Below are 27144 nucleotides of genomic sequence, written 5' to 3'. Positions count from 1 at the left end.
ATAGTAAACGTTTGACCTCTGTTATTGCCAACAAAGGTTATGTTACAAAGTATTGAGTTGTATTTTTGTTATTGACCAAATACTTATTTTCCACCCTGATTTACGAATAAATTCTTTACAAATCCTACCATGTGAATTCATGGATTTTTTTTTCACATTCTGTCTCTCACAGTTGAAGTGTACCTCTGGTGCAAATTACTGACCTCTGTCATCATTTTAAGTGGGGGAACTTGCACAATCGGTGGCTGACTAAATACTTTTTTGCCCCACTGTATGTCAACACTTCCTACAGAGCATCTCTCATATTTGTTTAAATACTAAGGGGTTTCCTGATGTGTGCTGAAGTAATCTTTGCTGATTTAAAGTCAAAGCAGTCATTTTTAGTAGAGCTAACGTGTACAATTCGTTCATTCTGGTGTTTGAACAATGAGAAAAAGCCACACTTTCCACCTATTGGGAATGGTTGGAAATGAACCAAATAAGTGAACCAAATATAACTGAGACCAGTTGTGGAGGGTGGCTAGAAAATTGGAGAACTATTAAAGGTTATTTTTCTGAGAAACAAACAAGTGTCCCCATTTTCTCTGTTTTTCTAAAGACAACTACTCTCTGACCCTCTATGTGGACTCTGTGGACACCATGTTGTTCAGAGTGTTGTCCAATAGAGCTCTTATTTTTAGAAAGAGTGTGTCTCCTCTGCAAAACTTAATATGGGAAAGGCATCTTAGAGCTCTCCTTTCTACCCACTCTCATCATACATCTATCCATACCTTCAGCCCTCAAAGACACTAGGATGGTATCTGCAGCTCTCCAAACAGCCAGCAACACTGTTTTCCCTTTTCATAGCTCTAGCTCCAAACAGGTGGCTCTACAGCCTAAACATGGCTCCTCCTATGTTGCCCCCCCCTTTGCTATTTTCCTGAGCACTATCCACCCTGACTGACCCCACCACTGTCATTCCTACATTTTAGACAGCCAATGGCTTGCGGATGGGCAGGATCAGTATTGTGCCCCCTTTACTGCCCCAGAAAATGGTACCACCCTCTTTAGCTAGTGACATCAGCAAAACCATGTGCAAATCTGTTTTAAAAGGAGGGTATTAATGTCAGGCCTGCTCTTCTCTAGCCTGCGGGACAAGAAGAAGACACTAAGTTGTGTTTGGGACAACATTAACTTCTTTAAGAGTATTTTAGTTGCCCTTCTACCCCGCTATCACCAGGCATTGAGAAGAAGAGTTCTTACAACGAACAGGTGACAATAACCATGAAATGGTGCTGGGTGTTTTTAGGGGTATTCGCTTCTTTGGGGACCCTGTGCTGGGGAGAGAAGGGCTTGGAGATCCCTGAGTATGATGGCAAAGACCGGGTCCATGAACTCAGTGCCAAGAACTACAAGTCCATCATGAAGAAGTATGACGTAATGGTGCTTTACTACCACAAAAATGTGGATGGGAATCGCAGTGCCATGAAGCAGTTGCAGATAGAGGAGATTGCCCTGGAGGTGGGTGTCTGCCAAATAATGACACTGAATGAATATGTGGTGCATGGGTGTGAAGGGGCATGGTGGGAGGAGGGGCGTGAGGGAAAGGTTTCAGATGGGCAATTTGGCACCACACTGGGGGTTCCTGGATGCAGTCGCAGCTTTCACACTTAGGGTTATTGATGAGTGGTATTACCCATTTGACATTTAAGAAAAAAGGCAAAAAAGAACAGATTATTCAGTGAGGCCAAGTTGAATAATTAATAGATCATTCAATTGTGGCATCTCACGAGTATGGCTGCCCATGGACGAATGCTTTAGAGAGGCAGCCATAATGGAGAATGTGGGGGAAAAGATGCAGGGGAGTACTCATCTGGAAGTCTAGACTATGGATTAACATGCATTCAGTCACCTGTTATCAGATTATTTTCCAAATTAGGTAATCATACAATGATTCCAGTTTCAGTGTTGAGCATAATTGATGTATCTTCACACAAACTCACAGAAATAACTGAAACTTTGAAGACCTTACAGGATAACCTGTCCATGTGGACACTTATGGCATATTTACATTTTATTGTGTCATGCAGCTTGTTCATTTAATCCAGCTACCTTTAGGTATGGTTGATGATAATGATTATTTGTTCATTATTTGTTGAACTTGATTAATTGACCCCTGTAGCTGCCTGCTTACATCATTCAGGAGAGACTTGGATTCTTATTGAAGTTAAACTCAGGTGAAATGATGTTGCAGCCTTCATAGAACTACACCAACCATGCTAACCACTGTAGGAATACGTAAAATATGAGTTTTGCAAAAGTAACAGCAGAACATTGACAAAAAATCTGGTGAAAAAACAACGAGATTTACACATTAAAGTCTCACGAATACTGAATAGTCATGACTGCAAAATATATAATTTTTTCATTGTGCCTCATCCTGTTCTGTATATTTCTTAATTCCCATTTGGGAATGAGGCAGGACAGTGGTGCACCGTCACCCCAGGGCTGAAAGGTCTTGGATTGGAATCCGACCTGGCGGAGTTTGCGTGTTCTCCCTGCATCTGTGAAGGTTGCATTGGGATACTGTGGCTTCCTCCCATAGACATGCTTTGGTTTAGGTTTATTGGTGTGTAGTAGTTTGACTCTATGCGTTAGCTCTGTGACAGGTTGCAAGCCCACACATGACCATGATGTGGATGGAAATGGGAAAGAAATGTATATTATTCCTTTATTATCATAAAATATTAATCCTTTTGATCTCATAGTGTTTACACAGTGGCCCATAGGGTAGTGGTTAACACATTGACCTAACACATGACTGCTCCCTGGTTTGAGACTTCGAAGAACTTAACATCTTAGCATAATTGTGTAAAATACGTATGTGGATCTACTGCTTTGTTGACCTCTGATTGAATAAGAGGGTAGCTAAAATAAGCTCTTTTTTAGAACAATAAGTTTTGTATGAATTTCATACAAGGTCATCCAGGCCTTTGTCTTTAAGACATGCTTGTATAGTTGACTTGTATAATCTGGATTAATGGATAAATAAAGCTCGGTATCATCTACATAACAATGACAATGGATGCAGGGACACATGTTCAATATAAAAAGTATCCGTCCCAGCAGAGCACACTCTGGAACTTTGCAATTTTCATGTCTGAGACTCCACATTTCCATACACGTGTTGGAATCAGACAGATACAACTCAAACCTCTGCAGTGCAGTTCCTTTAAAACCAACAGTGTGTTACAATGTCTCTGGTAAAATATTGTGGTTAACCATATTCAATGCTGCACACAGGTTACCTCTAGCTATGTTAAGCCTAAAATGTTGTATACAGTACAAATATAACCTATTACAAATTGCTTTTAGTCTAACAACATCAATTATGGTATAACATGATGTCATGCTCATTTATCTGCATGGCATATGATGTAAGTGCAACAGCAAATGTAGGCAAAGCCAGAATGTTGCGAAAGCAGAAGTAAACGAGCCCTTTCTCCTTTAAGCACCTCTGAGGCAGGCACTTACTCATAGATTATCCAGAGATACTGCTAATCAGCCAAAGGAGGAGGGAGAGTATGTCTGCTCAGAAGACTTTTATTAGGTGAATAAATATGAACAACTCTTTATTAGACAATCCACAGCTGATGCACCTGGGTCCTGCTGTCAGCCAGTATATTCACCATAGCAGCCTTTTGCTTGTCAGAGCAGAAGTGTCTTCTTACAGAAGCGCAGTGTACCTTACACTAGACTGCATAAGTCACCGCTGGAAATAGACTGGGACAGAGCTGCATGCTTAGCAAGAGGCTAAAGCCCTTGTGGGAGTTTAAGGCCATATTTCACATCAACTACATCTCCCTCATTTACTACATGCCCCCCTGGACACAGGCTGAAGTCTTAACCCTCTAAAGGCAGGCGTTGCCGATTTGCAACACTTAAAAACTAACAACTTGATTACCCCACATACATATTTTATGAGTTTTTTTTTACTCAGAAGTACCACTGCAGGACTTGGTTGTGCATTAGCAACAAAAAGTTTAATTTGAGCCTGAGAGGGTTAAACCATCATTTACACACCCAAGTCAATGGATCTGATCAATTTCCTATCTGTGGTGCCAAGTGCTGCTTCTTGGCTGGAGAAAGAGATGCTTAGTGGAGCATGTCCCTGCGGGACTGTTACTCTCTTACTGACTTCCCGCCAGTCGTGACCAATCACGAACCATCCCCTTCTGCTCCAAAGGGGATGTTTAAAATAGCTGGTCATTACCACCTATGAATCTGAAAGTGTGAATTATTAAAGTGGAGAGCTCGGGGGCTCAGATCTTTACTAATTTTGTTTAAAAGCGAGGAATGACACGTATGATGGGATGTATTTATTCATCATTTTTCTTTATTTCTTTCTTTCTTTCTGCTTTGCAACAAAATAAATATAAATATATTACAACTTTTATTAACATTGACTTGATTATCTTAATTTCAGTAAATGTCAAGCTATAGTTATGTTTAATTTAGGGTTTTCATGCATAGCCTTCATTTAAATAGAAATAGAAATGCAGTTATGTCTTGCAGACACAGTTGGTGTGCTAGCAGATTATATCAATTGAAAAGACCTGCACTCAGAAAATTTTCTATAGATGGTTTTTGCAAGTGGTGACGTATTACATATAACCTGTGCACTCTGGAATGCAAGCAGCAAGTAAAAGTATAACTGAAAATAATCTCAGATAAGACTCAAACTTTGGCTCCTTGATCAAACGGTGTGCATGTTTGTGCATCTGACCACCTGCCCATCGCTTCACACAGACTTTGTAAAGTGAAAACAAAAAGTGTTATTTCCAGGAAGCTCGAATAGACTTCATAGATTTCAGACATTAACACCAAATGAGAAGCATGAAGTTTCACTTTAAGGACTAGAAGTTGGTATCAATCACACTTTAGCTGGTTTCACAGATTTCTATACTCATGCTAGAATTATCTGAATGTCGTAAATGGCATTTAGCTGCATGTGTTTGTGAAGAAGCTCACTCAATTGTACATATATGTGGGAAATTATATGAAGATCATGCTGGCTTGACACAGACACATACACACACATCACAAATCCAGAGAGCAAGTCAAAAAGATATTCACTCACTGGAAACAAACTCTGGTAAAAAATGACCGCACTGGTGAAATACGTTACCAGCAAACTCAGCACTTTCCAGTGTGCTGCAAAGACTTACTCAGTCACTCCAAAAACATGCCCAACATGTCACCTTTGACCACAGCTGTAGTCACATTAGTCTGTGAAAAAGAACCGATGTAATCAAATTACACCCTTTACTTGTAGTAGCTATGGTTTATGAAAACTCAAATTAAAGTGTTTCAATTAGTAAGTTACACTGGCCAAAAACGGGGAAGGCACTTGACACAAAACTCTGCCAACTCTGCCAAATCAAAACCTACTCTTACTGTTACTATTTTTCTTATTGATTATTGTTGCAGTTCCTAGTTGTACTCACAGGTAAATTTCCTTAACCACTCAGTTATTTTCAAGAAACCATATCGTATTTTTGCGAGGCATTTTTGGCTTCACCTACCTAAGTCATTTAAATAAATAATTATACATAACAAATTATATATTATTTATATAAAAAGAGCAACGCCCCCAACCCCTCCCCCCCCAAAAAAAATCAACTACACAAAAAAAACCCCCCACATATAGATGAGTAGCACATGGTGAATTGTCCTTGCTGAATCTTCTACTTTACTGCTATAGTTAATTAGCATGTCAGCAGAATCTGGAAGTGCATTTTTTCCTTGTTGATATGTTGATAAAGAGGTGACAGAAGAATAAAAAGTGATAATTTGATAGAAGTTTTCATGCTTCACCAGGCAACCGAGTATAAATATATCTCTCATGCATTTATTTAGTTCCATGCGATATGTGGGAGTTTAATCACACATGTCCAACAGCGCTGCAAAGTGACAGCAACAATCTGTTTAATGGACTTGAAGCAAATTTAGATGGCAGTGGTTAGACTTGAACGACCTAATGTGCTGGTCTTAAAATACAACCTCCACCTGCAGCACCAACAGCTATAAATATATCTCATTATTATGACAGACATTATTATGACAAATATTACAAAGCAGAAGTCATTAGGATATGATTAAAGACTAACGGACGGGAAGCAAAATTAACATCTAAGCGCCAAAAGCAGTGATTAAAATGAGTAAGTACTCAATGTTACGCTGGTTAAACACATGAAAATAATTACATCAGTAATATGAAAACTTAAGATTCATAAGCAATTTTGCAAACATTGATCACAACTTGTTTTTCTGCTTTCTCTCTTCGTCGATCTACAGATCTGAACTCTGATCTATGGTTGCTATGTACTGTAAATGCTCATACTCACCAGTCTCTCCACTGCGCTCAGATTCTTGCCACACTCTTAAGCAACACAACAGCTCTCTGTTTTGCAGACAATGTTGCTATGGTCCCCTTTGTACCATCCAGTAAACTGTAGAAAGTAAACTGTGAAGACAGCAGGAACCACATCAAATTACTCCTTCATTCTTGATTTACTCCACCACAACATCCGAATTTCAGTATGTTCAGAAACCTGTGACATCAATTTATTTATTTTTCTTAAATTGGTATGTTTTTAATCAGTGAGTAACATATTACAAAGCATTTGTCTGGAATAGCTTTAACGCTTTAGAGACTATTTTTCAAAGTTTTGTTTTCATATTGTGTTCTTGTGCTTAAGCCTTTTACGAAGGGATTTGTTCCTGAGCCATCTGGTCTGACTTAATAAGCATTTTCTTTATTAAAAACACGATAAAAAAATATACATGTTGGGTTTAAGTTTTCGTTATCATTCACAAGAACTTTTAATGATGTTGCCTCACTCATGAGTTTCTCTTTTGATCTTTGTGGAGCTGGGACTTTCATTGGTTAAACCTCACTAATACTGGCCTGGACCCACTCGCATTCAGAATTGTCTTATTCTTCGTGGCATAGATTTAAAAAGGTGCTGGAAACTATACACATAGATTTCAGTTCATAATGACATGATTGCAGCATATAGTTAATGTAGATTTGTTGTCCCATTATGCTCTCATCCGTAATGGGAATATCCAGTTCTCCAGGCTGTTTGACTAGACTGAGATCTGGTGACTGTAGAGTTCATAACAAACTTTATCCTGCTGTAAGCAGCTATCAGAAGAGAATACACTGTTGTCTCCAAGGGATGGACATGGTCAGACATAATACTAAGGTAAACAATGCTTATTTGGTACTAAGGGGTACAAAGTGTGTCAAGGAAGTATCCCACATCCCATTACACTGATGCAAGCAGCCCGGCCATTGATACAAACCCGGATGGATCCATCCTTCCTGTTTTTTACACCAAATTCTGATCACGCCATGCTAATGTTAAAGCAGAAATCAAAACAGATCAGACCAGGCAACATTTTTAAAGTTTCTTATGCTGTCCAATTTTGCCTTTTTTGCCGTTGCCTACTGGTGGTGGTCAGAGGGCCCGGTGGCGCCAGTGTCCGGCAGCCTCGCCTCTGTCAGTGCGCCCCAGGGTGGCTGTGGCTACAATGTAGCTGCCATCACCAGTGTGTGAATGTGTGTGTGAATGGGTGGATGACTGGATATGTAAAGCGCTTTGGGGTCCTTAGGGACTATTAAAGCGCTATATAAATACAGGCCATTTACCATTTACCATGCAAATTGTAGCCTCAGTTTCTTGTTCTTAGCTGACAGGTGTGGTCTTCTGCTGCTGCTGCCCATCTGCTTCAGGGTTTAATAAATGTTTTCTGAGATGATCATTTGCATACTTTGGTTGTTCTCACTTTAAAAAGGGGGGTTTCACTCTTGCCTGAAGTCATCAAATCAGTCCCCAACAAGCTGTGACATGTTTATTTCACATCACCTGTTCCTGTAGTTGAGTTATATTTAAAGTATACCAAAATGAACTGCTAAAATTGTATATATTTTATATTATAATTTAAAATAAATAAATGCATGATTTTTCCAAGGTCATTGAGTCATGTCATAAACATCCATCCACATAGTGGGCATGTCATGTTGTATATGGAGCTGTCTATCTCCCAGCCAATTTGATACAACTTCCAGACTGAATTTAAGCAACTGTTACATAGATTTGCCACAAAAATGCAAACAGACAGTCATGATTCAAACAGCGTCACACTGTCTGACTTTGGCGATCACCTCAATCTTTATATGTCTTGACAAACACGATGCACTGTCCTCCTGGATTTTACAAATATTCACAACAGCATTAAATAAGACATATAATACCATATTTTATTAACTGAATAATAAAGTGCTGGGCAAGAGTGAATAGACTTACTGTTCATTTCCTTCTATGTTTCTCCAGGGAGAATAGAATTATTAAGTTATAAGTAGTTGTTATATTAATAGCTAAAAAAAAAAGTGACATGGGTGCACACAAGGCACGTTGTCCAATATTGTACAGGAAGTACAGGAAGGAGGCTTCTGAGTTGTCTTGTCTAATCTTCTTCCATCCTCAGAGAGATCCGGGAAAAGGTCACGCTGTCGCTGTGGTAACTGTTATTCAAAGTGACTGCTGAAGCCTTCCCCCAAATATAAATCAGGCTTACACTTGAATGGTCTTAGTTGGTTGGGTTAATAGTACACCACTAATGCATCTTAACCTTAGCTACTACTGAGAAATTATAATTGAAGCTGCTGGTCTCTTATTAACTAGAAATCCCATAAATTCTCCTCAAATACAGGGTGTAGGATGTCAGCTTTTGAAATGAGTCAGTCAAAAAGACAGTACCTTTATTTCTTGTAATTATAATAATGTGAATTTCTTTGTGTATATAAATAGAAATCTGCAATAAATTTCAACAACAGTGAAACAGAAGTTTGCTTTTGCTGCCTACACTGTTTAAAGTTAAGGGCCATGTGTTTAAAAAATACAAATAATCTGAGTGGCCAGCTTTAAAAACCAACTGTTGCTGCAGCTGTTGAATAAAAAACAAAATAAGGCGTAACAATTATCAGTAAAAAAATCAGTTAAATACACTCCTCTAAATCAGTGACCATATTATTGACTAGTGACCGAACCTTAACCTGATTGAAATACTGTGGTGGCACTCCTAGAGAGCTCCTCATCAATGAATGGCAACAAACCTCAGTGAACTGAAACAGCATCTTAAAGACGAGTGGCCAAAAATGCCTCAACAACAGTGGAAGAGACTGACAAAGTCATAGAAAAAATGCTTACACCAAGTTATTGCTGATAAAAGTAATTCTACAAATTACTGAATCATGGTGTGTACTTATAGCCCTTTTAGTACCTTGACTGCAATATAGCTGAAAGGTTTTTTGCATGTGACACAACACAGTGGAGGATGTTGAGGTGATTAACCTGCTGCTCGGTCTGTGGCTTTTTGTCAGACTTGAGGACCACAGGGTTTTTGTGCAGCCATTTCCTTCGTTTTCCTTAATTTTCTCAAACGAGTCGCTTTAATGACTCATCATTAACTGACCAATCAGTGGCAAGCAGTCATTTGATGAGTTGGCGTCACATTTTTGGATTGCCTAAGATTGCTAGGAACTCGAGGCCAATAGGTACTAAAAAAGTACCTGGTACCAAGCCAACCAAGAAGGTACTACTGGAAAAGGGCTATTGTTTTTTCACAGGACTGTTAGTCCCGTGTGTCTGTCCATCCTCTTCAATAAATTGCTATGCACACAAGTCTTGAAGATAATCTGACAGCCTCTGAGTCATTCCTCCAAATGCAAGGCAAAATTATAGGGACAAATGAGAGTGACGAGTAACACACCTGTCAAAATGTAACATAGAATAACACAGCTTTTGAGTTGTGAGAGACCTAATCCTGTCTTATCTTCTTTCCTGGTCCCAAAATTTAAAGTGTGAAAGACATACTAAATTAAGAACAAATTTGTGAGATGTGATATCATTGGATACGACAGGAGTTATGCATACGTGAACTGTCCTTGGTGTTATTCTGCGGCATCATCTCATCTGTGTTGATAGATAAAGATGTTTGTTTGCCAGCGAGACTGGCATTCTGGCTGCTCCAGTTTGTTCCATGTCAAAACCCACCTGTTGTTTATAATAATAGAAGAGTGTACCTCCTTATTTGGTTGGTGTGAAAGAGTTAAAATGATGTTTTTGCAGCCTTGTGTGGTAATATACCATGAAGCTTTTTTGCAATGTCTGTTTTTCTATTTTTTTTTTCTAACTCTTCTCAATAATCCCAGGCGTGACTATGCAGCTCTGTGGTCAGTAATGCATATGGCCCGAGGATCCATGGTACAATATGATACCTGGATAATGTGTTTTTTGTCATGAAAGGTAAATATGATAAACTACTGGTCTCGGGTTGATCGCACTGAAACTCTACCAGGCGTTAAATTATCTGTTCAATCTTTCTGAGGTATAAAAATTCGAGCTAGTTAATGTGATTTCATAAAATATATTCCTGAATATAATCACAGAGACAGCACGCCCTTCTCTGCAGATGAATAGCGTTGAGTATTTTCATAAACAGCCTCCACAGATTACATTTGCACATCTGCAATTTTGTTCGGTAAAACCACTTGACAGGTTTATCATCGTTATAGGGCTCCATCGAGCAGCTGTCAGCCACAGTGGGCCTGGATATGAAGTGCAGGTGCAACGGAGAGCAATGTCTCATGCCAACAAACTCAGTTTTCCCTAATGAAATTCTGCTATTGTTGACTTTTGTCGTGTGGCAGGGTTTTTGGGTATTTGCTTGTTCTACCAGATAGCTTAAAATTGGTCATAATAAAAGAAAAACAGTATGGGATTGCGTTCAGTTTTGAGATAACACAACCAGATGTATTTTTCTATGCTTAATTCTTTATTAACTGCTTCCATCCATCTATCCATCCATGTTACAAAGTGTGATGCTACACAGCTTGCCAGTCGCTGACATGGGCAGTGTTTCATGTATGAGTCGTTTTTTCCATGTGTACAATCATCTTTAAATTTCCACGCTATCCTCTCTTTCTCCCTCAACATAACACACACACACACACACACACACACACACACACACACACACACACACACACACACACACACACACATGCACATTTTTGCCTTTTCCATCCTCTAAACATTCTTTAACCCACACCTCTTTTATTTGCATGTGCACCTGCCTTCATATCATTTATTCATTGCAGAAGGATGTTAGGGAAATGGGAGGGATCAAGGTGCACTATGAAAAAATTTAATATGAATTATGTGACTTTGAAACCCCAGCTTACATCTCTATTCCACAACGTGATGGACCTGAAGAAGGACATGTATGAAATTGTTTTCTTGCAGTTTATTGCGGAGATACAACCATAAATTTAACACTGTCGAAATACAAGAAAACATATTTACAGCTAGATATTGATATTTTTCAAGTACAATACAGTGTTTTATTTTTTAGTCTTTGCAGAAATTATAGTAATGTAAAATTTGTCAGGATTCAGTAAGAGAGGCCTGTATGGGAAAAATCCCCTGCTAACTGTGTGAGTGGTTGATGGAGGTTTGCGTAGTCACTAGTGGGAAATTGGTCACAAAGAGGCACTGAATCTCACTTGCAGTTGCTTTGGTTGCTAAAAACTTTGCTGTTCTCACCTGCAGTTTGTATGGAAGACACCAACTTGCCAACACCAAGTGATAGTGAATCAGTTATGAAAACGTGATTTGCACCACATGTTTTCATACAGCCTTTTTAAAATGTCTTGGTTAAGCATCAGGCACATCTTCTGCTTTGAAGGACTGAAGGTTTACTTGGTAAGTCACCACCTTCATGCAAACTATGGACCACATAAATCCACCTGGAATCAATCACAAGGAGAGTTTTGAGACAGCTTTTTTGGGGACAGTTTGGGATGTTTGAGTGCTCCAGGAGAGTAGAAAAGTGTTACATAAGAATCAGTGCATTTACCTTGTTTGTGACTAATTTCACTTGGCAACAGCCGGCAACCTCCAGCAACTATTTGCTGACCAGTCAGGTTAAGTTGAAATCATCAAATTTGAAGTTTTATGATGATGATTGTAGTTCTTTTTTAAGACCTTAATTGATGTGTGTTGCGGTTTTCAGTGTTTGTGTGTGGTGGAGGACAACCTTATGGCAAGGTAGCCTGGGTTAAAATGGCCGCGGTCTTTCTATGCGGACAGCGTGTTCTTCCAGTGCCTGCATGGGTTCTCTCCAGGTACTCAGGCTTCCTCCCACAGTCCAAAGACATGCATGGGGTTAGGTTAATAGGAGAGTCTAAAATTGGCCATAGACCGATTTTAAGTGTGAACTGTTGTCCTGTTTACCCTGCGATAGACTGGCGACATGTCCAGATTGTACCCTGGGTAGATGTTTTGGGTAGATGTTGTTTATCGGGGTTGGAACAGAAATACTAAAACAACATTGTAATGTCAACCAAACAACTGAAAGCACTGTGCTGAGGAGTTCATGATATATAGTAGAGGACATTTTTTAAAAAGTATTAGTGTACACTCTGCAACAGCTTTTCTGGTATTTTAAAGATGGTGCACTGTAAAAAAAAAAAAAAATGCTGGCAAATCTAACTTCCTGCATACTTTAAGGTAACAGAGCAGTTTGTTGCAGCTATTCCATGGTCCATTTTCACTGCATACATTGTGAGTTGCTGGAAACACACACGTACCAATAACTTTAACAAAAGCTCTAATTAGGTCTCCAAGCAGTAAATCAGCATGCTCGGTTAATGCATCAGTTTTTACTTTCCTGTTTTTTTCTTGTGCAAGAATAAATAAATAAAAATGTATATGCTTGCTAATGAATAGTTTGCTGCACCAGTTAAATTGAAAACAGACATCATTTATGCAGATGGTTGCAGGTGTACCATTTTTGCTATAGTTGGTGAAATATATTTTTCAGTAGTACACATCATGGTTCCTAGTATGTGTCTCACTGGAAGGCAATCGTGTGTGTACAGACACTCTTGGCTGCATTGGCACACCTCTTATCTATTAAATGGCTTTAGTAAAATAACACATGTGCAGTTTTTCTCTTTTCTTCTCTAACGCTCCACAGTGGGCCTGACAAATGCAGGAGATTCACAGATGGTCCCAGACATTTCTGTCCTCACAGTGTGCTGTAGGGAATCAGCTTCTGTGCCTCTGAGGTTTCCAAAAGCTTTCCATGCATTTCATCAGCTCTCCTGAGAAAGCACGCTGAGCTGAAGTAAAAAATAGAATAAACTTAAAAAAGAAATCTATAAGATTGTTTAAAATTGTATTAATTAAAATTATTCATTTGAAAAGACAGTAGCTTTGAAAGTCTTATCTCTGTGGAAAATCCTAGACTGTCTCCTTGTGAACAGTGCAGTTACGCTCGCTAGTGGGAAGTCAGAGTGGGTTTTTTATGCGCTGTTGTGTCTGAATCTTTCATGACCACCCCGGTGCAGTGTTATGTAACAGTCTAGTGTAGAACGTCCTGATGTGTTACGGCAGCCATTACTAATTTACTGTCTGGCTGAGAGGAGGAAAACCAGCTGAACTTCTAATTTTGCACAGATCCCAGGACACCAGATTCTACAGGAAAATGGGAAATATTCCTGCTGTGACAAGCTTTTAATGTTTCTTCATTTGAAAGATTAAGCAATTTTAGAGTTGCAGACCAGAGCCTGGAGAAAATTAGTTTTCTGCCTTTTTATTGTGCATGTTACAGATTGATTTGCAGTATACTATCCTGTTGATTTTACCATCATTTTCTTATTTTTTTTTAAGAATCATGATATTGTTGCATTGTCAGAATTAATGTTATTTATTTTACTTAAACGTCGTTATCATACAACAGCATCCGTTATGACAAAGCCATTATGTATCTTCAGCATATATAACAGAGAGGAAAACAAAACCCTGTAACAATGTATTCACTAAAACATCAACCTTAAGGAACAAACATTGATGTTTTTTAAAGGAGTAGTGACAAAGCTAACAGCAAATCTGCTACAGGCTGAGATCGGGTTTGTGTCCCTTAGGTTTTCACTGAGTGACTTACATCATAATGTCACACACGCACACACACACACACACACACACACACACACACACACACACACACACACACACACACACACACACACACACACACACACACATACGATTCATCAAGTGCTCATGTGTTCACTCAAGGAATAGACCAGAAATGCACTGGTGCAAAGCAAAAATGTCTCAGTCATAGCTAAACCAACGATAGAGAGGGAAACAGCAACTAGGTCAGCTCTTTTCATGAACTTTCACTGGAGGAGGGAATGACATTTGTGGTTGAGTTATGGCTGAAGAGGAATGCTGGGTATATGATGTCGAATGTGTTACTGATAACATGTCACGGCTGTGTGCAGACAGGCAGGATGAAGGGCCCAAGTGCAGAACTCACAGAGGCAAAAGTAAACTTAAAGACTCAAACAACTCAGAACAGACAACTTTAATTGGTGATACTGGGAACTGAACTTGAAACGGAACACACAGGCGAGTTTGAGGTTACAACGCGACGACAAGCAGGAGCAGACGCAGACACTAAATACAGAAGGGGAAAAGGGCAAAGAGCAAACACTTGGGAGACACGGCTGACACAACAACGAGACGGAGTACACCAAAACAGAACCTGACGCACACAGACTGAAGACTACCAAAGTAAAACAGGAAGTGCACTGACTGAACTTACAGACACAGACTCACGAGCAGACACTCTGACATCACAGACATGACAACAGAGGGAACACAGAGTAGTGGGACAAGGGTAGGCACAGAACAGAGGAGGGGCTGAAAACACACAACAGAAACAAAACATAGGATAATAATAATCAACACAGCACAACTAAAGAATCAGAACATAACCCACAACACAGACTCACATCAAAACATATGAAGCTCAAAATGCTGTGTCAAAATGACCCAGAACCATGACATAACATATTGTTTACATACCCAGAACAAACCCACAGTACGTGCTGGCATTGTTGCACTGAAACTTAAGTTCAAAGCTTTTTTTACTGAAGTCAGTCAGTTATGCATGGTGAACTTTCAGCATGACAAACAACACCTTGTTTTTCTCTTGAAATATAAAGGTGGACATAATAAAAGATCTCAAGAAAGACTCAGTTTTCATATAACATGTCTGACGCTTGCTAAATACTTTGTTTAAACAAGGTGAAAGGATATAGATCTGACACTAAACTGTTTTGCATCCAGCTCTCAAAACTATAATAAATCAATTCAACACACTTTTTGTCAGATAATAGAGGACATAACTTCACCTAGCTATTAGTAGGTGAAGATGTGTGATTCTGATTTATTGGGTGGCTTATTTTTAATATAATTTCACCACTATCATTTTGAAGATCCTCCATTGAAACTTATTATAGAGAAACTTAGAAAAATAAGTAAAAATGGAAATAACTGAAAGAATGGATGTCTGTCTCGATAGATGCTGTGCATATAGTGTTGGTGTATTGATGGAAGATATTCATATTAATATGATTATATTCTTCTAATTTGTGTCTTGAATTGTTTTAGCGATATATGTGAAGTGTCTGGACATGCACACACATACATATACACTGATATGCACACACTCATCCCCCCTTCCTTTCCAAATGCCTTCAATACTTGTTCCCTCTTGGGAACATGGTGGGTCTAAGCCCGCGCTGGAATGGTAGCGCTGGGCAGGATGGCTGCTGTGTTTGCTTCGGATTACTCCTCACCCCCCACCCGACCCTGTGGCTTGTCACGTGTTCCATAATGTTGTGCTGTGGACATTTATGTGCTTCTTTTGTGCAGAGGAGTTTTTTTTGTTTCCTGTTCTCATGCTGTCCTCCCAGGAGCCCAGCATGAGTAGAGGTCTCTTTTTTTCCTCTTGTACTTTCCCACTGTAGTGTATATTTCAGTGTTTTTTTTTTCTGTAACGCTACCGATCTCCGACCTGTATCCCCATGTGATGTCTTTGTTGTGTGTGTAAGGTCGGGGGGGCTGGGGTCCTATTTCACTGCAGGGCAACCTGCATGTGGCGAATAAAGCCTTGATTGATTGATTGATTGATTGATTGATTGATTGAGATGTCAGCAAAATTTTCCAGTTCCTTCTTGTGGGGGATGCTGAGGTCAGATGAGATATCTATTTCTCTGGCGAGTTCTCCGTCTGTCCCAGGGTCTGCTTCCAACTGGGCATTTCTGGAAACCCTCCAATGGGATCCTAGCCAGATGCCCAAACCACCATTGGCTGCTTTTGACACAAATGAGTATTTACAAATTTCTTGTGAAATAGGAAATAATTTCATGAATGCATATATAAGCTTTGATGCTAAATTTGTGCAGTAGAGTTTTCCATTATGTACAACTGATGATACTAGCAGGCTAGCCTGCTAGTATCATCAGAGTAGGCAGTGGACAGTTGTATATTGGACGAAATGTGATCCCCTACTGCACTGTACAGTCTATGCTCTCAATCATTTCTCAGCATTTGATGCCACAGCCAAGCGCAGCAGGGAGCCAGAGCATGTTTTTGACAACTCACCTTGGTGCTCTTCCTCATCGGGATCACGTGACAAGCCGACTGTGACTGGGCATTAGCAGATGGAGCCAAGTAATTACGCTGCTGACCTCTAACTTGGCTTGGCGCACTCAGATTTCAGCATGGGTTGGATGATAGCAAGGGAACAGATAAGTAGGGGTGAAGTGAGGTGAGATATATAAAAAATACATATATATCTCAAGATGGAAAAGGTGTGATCTTGACACTAGAAAAGAAATGAGACCCTGAAGACAAAGCTGGTCAGCTTGATTGGATTGGATGATTGAAGTAAATCTTTACTTTTTGTGCATCATCCTCTATTCATCAGCTTCTTCGATTTATCATCTCTACCTGCCTTCTCTCCCCACAGCAAGCACCCAGAATATAATCTATTATACTTCAGGGCCTCTTGTGATAAATGGCTTCTGATACTGTTGTTTATTAAAGCTACTTTAATTCGAATTGCCTTATAAAACTCTATATTTGAATAAAAAAAGTAAAATGTAATATTGTATTATCCTCAAACAGAAATTTCTCAAATAAAAAAACATCAGATGCCACCACTAATTTGTGACTTACTATTTTTAAGCCACACGTTTGGCATGTTGGCATTTTTGGAACCAGAAGTGATTGAATTTAAATGTAGGATTCACAAAAAATCAGTTCTTAAAATTTCTTTCCTCTTAGATATTCCACAATCAACTGTAAGCTGTTTTATTCAAGATTTTCAGATTTTCAGTTTTCAGTTTTATTTTTTTCATATGCAAGTTAGCACAGGGTCAACATTGCAATGAAATGTGTTTGACGAGCAGCAGTCACTCAGCAGCATGGTACAATAGATGAAAATATAATAAAATATAATAAAATAAAATAAAATAGGAAAATAGTAAAGAGCAAAATATTAGAGAGACGTGGTAAAAGAGAAAAGATAACTAAATATATATGTGTCTATAAATATAAATATATGTACACTAGTGATTAAATAAGAAAATCTTGAAAAGAAATATGACGGGAGGGCAGATGGGATATTGCACAGGAATAAGCAGCAGAGAATTACAGTATTGCACTTTTTAAATATAAATATTAATAACAATAAAGTGGAGTGACCAGTGCAGATTAAACAGAGTACTTGTGAAGCTGCAAGGTAGCTTCTGAGTGCGTCCTGTGGACTGTGTTGTGTGTGTTTAAGTGTTGTGGTTGAGGTGTCGTATGGCTTGGTGGTAAAAACGGTTTTTAAGTTTTGTAGTCCGAGCAGACAGACTCCTGTAACGTCTGCCAGATGGTAAAGAGTGGTAAGAGTGGAAGCTGTAAGGAAGTTACAAAGCAGGGTCACTGAGTGCTGAAGTGCATAGTATCTATATACCAAGACTCTGCTGATTCATATAACTGCAGAGTTGCAAACCTCTTCTGGCATTAACATTGTAGCATGCACTGTCATGGCATATATTTCCATGTAGGCGTAATATGTAGGTGGACAAGTACTTTTGTCCATATAGTGTATATCTGGAATGGAAAGTAGAGTGTGTAGTTACCTCGAGGAACTAGTTTTGTGCACTTTTGGACTTTTTCAACTCCAGAGGTTGCCACTTGGAATGGAATAAAATAAACCATTCAATAATTGAATGTAGTAGTTCCACTTAGTTATTTTTTTTTTTAATTTGCAGGGTCAGTATTTCAGTACTTGGAGTACATTTGTGCATGAAGTCCTTAGGTCATGATAGTCCTTTGAATAAGCTCAGTGTAAGCCTTCTGTGTGCAGTGAGGGCCTTTCCAATTTGCTGTAAATCAAGACACTGTGCATTCCCCTAAAGCATTACTTCTTCTTGCAGTTGATCACAAGTCAAGCAGCATTTATCTATCAGGTATGTTAAGGTCTGCCTCTTGTGTCAAGTGTTTCAAAGCTGGGCTGTGAAATAAAGGATTTCTCTGCTGCTGAAGTATCTGCTGATTGTTCCAATTCTTCTACTCGTTGACTGATCATGTGACGTTACAACATGCACCACAGACCAAAAAAAGTCCAGCAGCAGCAGCAGCAGCTTGGGCTGTGCAAGTTTAACTTCACGTTTCTGAAAAGTAAGTGTATACTCGTTTAAAAGCTTGATCTGTTCATTAAACTCTAACATGTCCATCCATCCTCCTGCCTATTTATCTATACAGCAATGCAACCATCGGCAACAAGGGACTACTTCACCCAAATCATTAAAAAAATAATGTTGTTTAATTTTTCATACAACTCTTTATAGTATTTAGTTTGTGAAGACACATTAAAATTAAAACTAATGAGCTGTACCTCAAAATAGTTAGAAAACAGCATGCAGGTGCAGTAAAGCGTGCAGGTGAGGTTTTATTTAACACAAATTGTTTCAATTGTTCATTGGTGGAGAATAAGTCAAATAAATTGATTTCTTAAAGAAAAAAAGCATTTTGAGATGATAATTACTTTCAAACAGATAAAGCCCAGTACCAATTCTATCATGTTTTGCTAGCAGGTGGCTAGTTTAGCCTAGATTAATGCCTGGAAAACTGCTAAAACTAATATAGCTAAAGCTAACCATGCTGCTTTTCTTCAATATTTATAACAATATCCTCTCAGTATAAATTGTGTAAAATAAAGTGGCAAAAACACGATGCAGTGCTATGGAGGTTTTGTTCTGGGATAATCCCACTTGTGGAAGCTACTTTGAAAACTCTTAGTATCCATAGACTAAGAAAGAGTGCATAAGTGTTTTTGTTTTTACTGATTTGGGAGAAATTAGCCTTGAAAAAAAAAGACAACTCAGACATAAGCTACTCAGTCTGAACTTGGGAAACCAAAAGAATGGATGGCACTAAAGATTGTCTCTAAAGTGAAGCAGGAGATGCTTTCCAAAGTTTACGGCTCTTACTGCTGGTGCTTTGGAGCATTTTGTCACTTATGAATGCTGCCCATTTTGCAATGATGCTTTGCAGGCTGCTGTATTGTGCTTTTGACTCACTTCATAGTGCAACCTTATATTTAAATGGTCGATCGTCATGTTATGTATGTAATGTAATGTATGTAATAAAAAATAAGAAGTGAGTACAAATGGAAAAGTGTATATGTTTGAAATGGTTTCTGAACTTGTGTGAAGAGAAAGAATAAGATGTATGTTTACAGTTTGTTTAAATATGTACGTGCATGTATATGTTCAGTAAATATGAGCTGCTCTTATTTCCATCACACCTGTTGCGACGTCTCTTATCCTTGACGTAGTTGGCCCAAGTTCTGCCTCTCTTGTTCTTCTGGAAAGCTTGCTGTCGTTCCTCTTCTCTTGCCAGCTATGATGGCTGTCAATTGTTGGCTTTGGTTTCACTGAGATTGAGAAAGTGCAAGGCAGCAATCCAAAGCTTTGGCCTTTAAGCCTTGAAAATGAGATGAAATGCCAAGGGTTTACTTGTGTAAATGAAATAAAAAATCTGTTTTCAATGGTGTTCAGGGATTAAAAAATGCCCACTATTGTCAGAGCAATGAATCACAAATATCAGACTGGGGCATAATCAGCTTAGGTATGGCAGTAGATTCACACAGCATTCACTTTATTTTCTTTTTTCCCATCCACATGCTCAACTCATTTCTTTTTGTCTTTATCCCTTTATATAGCTTGCAGCCCAAGTTCTGGATGATTTTGATGATGAGGACATTGGGTTTGGCTTGGTGGATGAAAAGAAGGATGCTGCTGTTGCTAAAAAGCTTGGTGAGCATGACAGAAACATTGCTGGAAAATTAAGGGTCTTTGGATCAATGCAAATCTATGAAATCCCACTGTTTCCCACTTTTCTCACAGCCTTTCTTTATGCTGTCACTTTATGTACAGAAAAAAAGGCTCTCATCAAATTGATTCAGTTGATTCTTTTTTTTGTTAATGAAATGTTTTAGTTATGTTACAGCACGTAATAACACCTAAAACATGGTACACAGTATTGCACTATTGAATAACTGACAGTATTGCTGCACCAGAGCAAAAATAAATGTGATTTAAAAATCTATGAAATTAAATATTATTATAATGAAACACTTTTCTTGCACCAGGTCTTGATGAAGTGGAGAGTATCTACATCTTTGCCGATAACGAGATTATTGAGTATGATGGAGAGCTAGCCGCCGACACCCTGGTTGAGTTTCTTTATGATGTAAGCAAATTCTTGTCATTCATTAAGGATGTTTAAATTCAACCGTTGTTAACTTCAGATCTCTTACGATACATCTGTTGTACATGCATGTTTCAGTTGTATTATCTTTTAAAAGAATTGCTAAATTAATTTAATTATTATTAATTTCTATCCAACTTTAAGATGCTAATAAACTGAACTTACAGTTCCATCATTTCATTGTTGTTTTGTCAGGTGATTGAAGACCCCGTGGAGATCATCGGCAACGATCGTGAGCTTAAGGGTTTCTACAACATGGATGAGGTCATCAGGCTTGTCGGCTACTTCAAGAGTGAAAGATCTTCTCGTATGTTAAAAATTAAGACTGAAAGGCTGAGTTTCAAAAAGACCCTAAGCAATTAATACTGCTTTTTTTTTCAATGTGGAAATTTTTTTTCCTTTTGTTTTTACCATGCAGATTTCACTGAGTATAACGATGCTGCTGAGGAGTTCCACCCTTTCGTCAAATTCTATGCCACATTTGACCCCAAGGTTTAAACTGCCTGATTGAGTATTTCTATTATGTTGGGACATTTTAGCAATTTTAATTTCAAATTTTAAGGTTATATAATTGAGCTTGGTACCGTATATTTTATAGTATGCATTTACTTTGTATCAAGTGTCTAAAACATTTAAAAATCACTGCTGTGCTACTTTATTTCTACCTTAGTTCATTGTTTTTTTCTTTTCTTTCAGATTGCCAAGAAGCTGAAACTGAAGATCAATGAGGTTGATTTCTATGAGCCATTTATGGATGAACCTATGCCTATTCCAGGAAAGCCCTACATCGAGTCTGAGATTGTTGAATTCATTGAGCAGCATGATAGGTGGGATACTGACATAAAGACCTTAAGGATACTGTATATGTGGCTGTTTGTGTGTTTCCAACATTTTAGATTGGGTTTCTCAGAGAGGACCAAGACATATTACTATAGCAGTAAAGTCCATATGTGTGGTTTTATATGTAGTATAATGTAGTTTTGTCCTCATGCTGAACACTAATCTAGCAGTTCCATCTAGTGGTCGCTCCTATTACTCTCCTGCACTGTACCGTTGTTGATAGTAACTTTTAAAGCAATTGTTATGCTAGAATATGCATGATCTTTTGCAAAAGTCCATTGTTAACCATAAACATAAACATTTTAAATGTCAAACAATTACAGTTTTTAACTTAATTACAACAATGGTGGTGGTCATGTTTCAATATAGCATCATCTTATTCATATAAGTGATATATGACAAAATACTCTCGTCATTTTTATGTTATACTAAAAAAAACTGTTTTGTGTTTATAAACTTTAAGATTGTTTTATGTTTCAGGCCCACTCTGAGGAAACTTGAGCCTTACAGCATGTATGAGATCTGGGTAAGAGATCTGAGATTGCTTTGTAATAAAAAAAAAACAAACCTCCAAAACATTCAACATATCATATTCAGAGTTACTTGTGTTGTTATTTTAGAGCATAAATATTCAAAATGCTTTCATGAACCTCTTTTGCACTTGCAGGAGGATGACATTGACGGAGAACACATTGTTGCCTTTGCTGAGGAGGATGATCCAGGTGATTTTCTGCCTTACTGTTAGAACTAAACAGGTGAACCGATGTGGACACACTGAGGCAGAGGCTGTAAAAGAGATGAGCCAGTGATAAGAAAGAAGAGGCTAGGGCTTTGGCTAAGAGGTTGAAACCTGGGATGAGGGCTTGGGTTAGTGGCTGCAGCTGGCAGAGCTCTGTTCAGACACCAGAGCACCTCCCATCCACACCAGCACAGGGTGGATGGGAGGAAATGGCTCATGAATTAAATCAGTGCGAAATTCATATATGAACCCCATACTCCAGTATCACTGGTACAATAGCTGACCTTTCTTTATCTCTAGATGGCTTTGAATTCCTGGAGATTCTCAAGGAAGTGGCACGTGATAACACTGATAACCCTAACCTCAGCATCATCTGGATTGATCCTGATAACTTCCCTCTGGTATGAATTTTCTCAGTTAAAGTGCATATCTACTACATTGGAAATTATTTGTGTTCATGATGTAGTCTACTTACAGGATAAAAATTACCCTAATGATTTAAAAAAAAGAGTCTCCATTTAATGCTTTCTTTTCTTTTCCTTTTTTCTGTTTCTCCTTTCAGCTGGTTCCATATTGGGAGAAAACCTTCCGCATTGACCTCTCTTCTCCTCAGATTGGTGTAGTTGATGTTGAGGATGTAAGAAAACTTTCAGCTAACCCATAAAAAAACAGGCTATCTGTACAGCATGAGATACTCAAATGGTCATTACCTCATGCTTTGATAATCAAAAGAGGGAAAAACCCTAAAATTCATGTGTAACTAATCATCCATCCATCCATCCATCCAGGCTCATTTTTAATTGTTTAACAGTATTTGCTCGTCACCATGGTCTATTTGTTGGTGTCATTGCCAAACAGTCTCTGAAAGATTAAAGCACTTTGACAGTATCTTTTCTTAAAGTAACTACAATTGTTATTGTCTAACAAAAATGTATCAAATGTGACACATATACAACAGTCCTGATGAGGCCTTAGCTGAATCAGATTCTTAATGGAGCTTAATAGTAAGCTCTTTGTTTAGTTTCGTGGTTTCTAAATTTGCCATTTTGATTCACCTCCTGGCACTCGTTAATGACCAAATAGCGTTGAGGGTAGTAGAGGAGATCAAGTAACAAGTTAAAGGAGAGGGAAACTTGCCCATCCAGCAACTGTTAACAAGTAGTCAAATGAACCCTGAAGGCAATCTATATGAAAGAAAGGGAAGACTTTGTGTTTCCTTTATTGTCTAATGTGTGTGGTGAGCACATGCCATTAACACACAACTGTTATATTGTCCTAAAGGAAATGAGTCGCCATGCAGGGCCCATGTGCATAAATGTGAATTTTTCTTTTGAATGTATAAATGTCTGTCACTGGCAGGCTGACAGCGTTTGGATGGAAATGGATGACGATGAAGACATGCCAACAGCTGATGAGCTCGAAAAGTGGATCGAGGATGTTCTGTCTGGAAAGATTGATCCAGATGACGACGATGACGATGATGAAGATGATGAAGATGATGATGACGATGATGACGACGACGACGATGACGATGATGACGACGATGATGACGACGACGACGACGATGATGATGACGACGACGATGACGATGATGACGACGACGATGATGACGATGATGACGACGACGACGACGACAACGACGACGACGACGATGATGATGACGACGACGATGATGACGACGATGACGAATAAATGTTTTCTACTATGTTTAACTTCACTATGATTAAGCCTCTAGTGACAGAACACAAATGTAGTGCCAGTTTTTTCTATCATCATGTGGGGAACACACCCACAGGTTTCCTACTGGGGACAAATGTTATGACCTTACGGGGAACTTTATAATGTCAGTTAGAAAAGGAGATTTTCAGAAATTACTGTCTTTGCTGATGAACAGGTTGCAGATTAAAATGTTACAGTATTTACTGTATGCCCTTTGACTGCATAAAACTAATGACTCAAAATGTTCACAGTGAATGTGAGTATAGAGTCAACTTAATGTTGTAATGTAATGTAATAGACTGTGGTTCACCCATTTCTCATTTTCTCTAGTATACTGTAAGCCTGTTTCTAATGACATGTTTTCTACTTGAGGACAAGAAACACTTTCTTGTAAAGTTTTTAAAGAAAATAAAGGTAAAGATACTCGACAGTCTTAAGATTGTTGCCGTCTTGTGAAGTTTATGTAAACTAAGTTTGAGCAGTTAGAATTAGCAGAAGAATTAGGTTAATCTTTCATATTTAAATGCTTGTTGCAATGCTGAATACAAAACTCCGTGTTTGGTCTGCAAGAAATATAATGGGGTTTGTTTTAGGTTTGCTTGTTAATACTTTAGTTAAATTTATTCAGTTACATCTAAGACAAAATAACAGGACACTCTTTGCTTTAGATTTATAAACAGCATATATAATGTTTCAAAATAACAAACTAGTGGTAAATAGATATAGAAATCAATGATGGCACTGAGAAATGGAAAAAAAAATGCTTTTATTTAGTGGAATCTGAACATGATGTCATTGTGATGTATAACTATAAAAACACCATCTTTCTCTCAGACTAACCAGTATCTTAAATATTCAAGGTATTCCAACCTAAATAGGAATGTTAACACTTTCTCAAAGAAAATCAAATCAAAACAAAAAGAAATAACTTTTTTTATTTACTGACATGGTGAAGAGAGCGTTTGTTGAATTACAAGCTGGTGTTAGTAACTGACTCACAACAGGTACAAAGGTCGGTACTGTTTCTAATCACTGGTATTTTGAGCTGGTGCAACAGCTGCTGCCAGACACAAATGCAAAGTGAAATAGCGTGACATAAATTACTAAGGAAAATCAAAAGTGAGAGAAAGCAACTTGTCATAGCTAGAAAAGGGTTGACAAGATGTTTTTGGAAGAGACTCAAAAGATAGTAAACACTGTAGGATCTTACTATTTATATTTTATTCCTACACAGTTGGTGTGGTGCACCCTCAATTTCATTTTACATGTACAATGACAATAAAGGGCTATTCTATTCCATTCTATCTTAAAATATAGTTCTGGGTAATTGTAGCTGTGTGTGTTAGTGCAGTTGGACAACTTAAAGGAATTCCAGAAACATTAGAAAAAATAAACATTAGGCTTGGGTTTTTTCATTATGTAGGCCTGCTGCAAAAAGCAGAGGTTAAATTAATTCTTCATGTAGCATACAACTACTATATTACTATATAGTAATAATGGAGACAGTAGAAATGCTTTGTAGTAAGTGCACCGTATAACTTGTGGAATTCTCTGAAATGGCTCTAATAACTGGAATGTAGATTCCAGGTCTTGCTGATAAAAGGACAAAGGTACCTGGTAGTGCAGATTCTGAGAACTCCTTCAGCTCCTCGTATTGTTGCCAAAACAACAGTTAGGGAATGTCAGGGTACCACAACCAGTGAAGCTACTAGATGCATTTTGTGGACAAATTACAGTAAGATCTTAATGTGTGTGTTACAACTTCACTCTTAGAGAAAAGTCGAATGAGAGGACAGAAGGGCAAGATGAAAGAAGATATTAAGAGGTAAGGGCTGCTGGTAAGTTGTCTTTGATGAACTGGAAATTTAAAGCTGAAATGTTATGTTCTAATTCTTGTTAGATTTTTTTTTAAATCTATACAACAAATGTACATCAAATTAAATTTGTGATATACGGGATATTTTAAATGTTTCAAGTACTGGCTAAAGTAGATAGTTTACAGCATTTTGATCAAATTCCAAGTAATAGGCTACGATGAATGGTGAATAAATAAATGGTTACTACGAGGTTAGGCAAAGGTTAGCAGTAAGCAATATGAAGTTTATGTATACTGACTTGGCTACAGGATTTGAAGCAGTTATGACAGCTCATGTATTCATACAGAGGTGACCACAGCGGGTAGCTATGCATGTGTGATTTGACAGCTTTTTTACAGCAGCTAATGTTCCTGACACGACCAGGATCAGACCCCAATTTGGTTGATCCACAGTCAAAATCAGAAGGATCAGGCTGATCACAGCCTGTCCAAATATCTACAGCACTTCACAATTCAAATTATTAAGTTATTTTATTTCTATACATGTCATATTCCCAACTGCTCCCATTTGACAAATCTCACTTTAAACTGAATTAACTATTAACTAAACCCGATCTCATAGATGTCAAGGTAATTTGGTGTGGAGCAGAGTGACTGGAAAAGTGTTTATATACGGTAAGGCAAAGTAGGGGAAAGGTCTGCAGCAGAGGTCCTGTGCTTCTGGGTATTGGATACTCTCCATGAAAGTACTTAAGCTACAATAATATTTTAAACAAATGTAAAATTTAGATCAGATGTTCTTATTTGATCCCTCATAAATAAGGGGATTTGGAACTGAAGAAGCAGCACTATATAAGATTCTTAACTCCTAATAGATTGAGCAAAAGTAAAACACAATGAGAAACTGTGAATAGAGTGAGAGAAGAGTCAAGAGTTTAATAACCAAAAAACTGAAAGGCTTTTCAGACGGTCCCCAGTTTACGGTTACCATTGTGCATCTCTCATAGTTTAGCCTAGACCTTCTTTCAGTGTTTGTTCCAAGTCATCGGTGTAGATATGCCAGAAAGGGCCAGTGCTACGAACTGAAGTGATTGTAGACACCGCCGTCATTTCTTATCACTGTTATGTGAAATAACATTTTATCTTTTGTTAAAGGGTCCAATGGCTTACTTATACCACTGGTGCACTAAGATACAGCCTTGGTCTTTTTTAGAGAAAGTCAAAATATTTTAATCATATTATGTAATATACTTCAACACTGCTTTAGTATTATGATTATATTCATTAAAGCTTTT

At 38.2% G+C, this 27144-nt stretch overlaps 1 protein-coding gene across 1 annotated transcript; it reads left to right on the top strand.

The window, feature by feature from the left end:
• The first annotated feature begins 1104 nt into the window (after positions 1–1104).
• casq1b (calsequestrin 1b) lies at positions 1105–24458 on the top strand. Its single transcript, XM_080895209.1, has 11 exons — positions 1105–1500; positions 20188–20281; positions 20617–20717; positions 20931–21042; positions 21154–21227; positions 21432–21562; positions 22056–22101; positions 22243–22297; positions 22615–22715; positions 22877–22951; positions 23674–24458. Exons 1-11 carry the CDS (start codon positions 1264–1266, stop codon positions 24004–24006), a joined length of 1359 nt encoding a protein of 452 aa, XP_080751335.1. The 5' UTR covers positions 1105–1263; the 3' UTR covers positions 24007–24458.
• The last annotated feature ends 2686 nt before the right edge of the window (positions 24459–27144 follow it).

The sequence above is a fragment of the Rhamphochromis sp. 'chilingali' genome (genome assembly GCF_963969265.1).
Source record: "Rhamphochromis sp. 'chilingali' genome assembly, chromosome: 1".
Lineage (NCBI taxonomy): Eukaryota > Metazoa > Chordata > Actinopteri > Cichliformes > Cichlidae > Rhamphochromis > Rhamphochromis sp. 'chilingali'.
This window is presented reverse-complemented; position numbering and strand designations above follow the sequence as displayed.

Excerpts from the sequence above, each read along its gene's own strand:
- casq1b (XM_080895209.1), top strand. The coding sequence starts at position 1,264 with ATGAAATGGTGCTGGGTGTTTTTAGGGGTATTCGCTTCTTTGGGGACC. Across the intron at positions 20,282-20,616 it reads TGCTGTTGCTAAAAAGCTTG|GTCTTGATGAAGTGGAGAGT; the intron begins GTGAGCATGACA and ends TTCTTGCACCAG. Across the intron at positions 22,102-22,242 it reads ACAGCATGTATGAGATCTGG|GAGGATGACATTGACGGAGA; the intron begins GTAAGAGATCTG and ends TTGCACTTGCAG.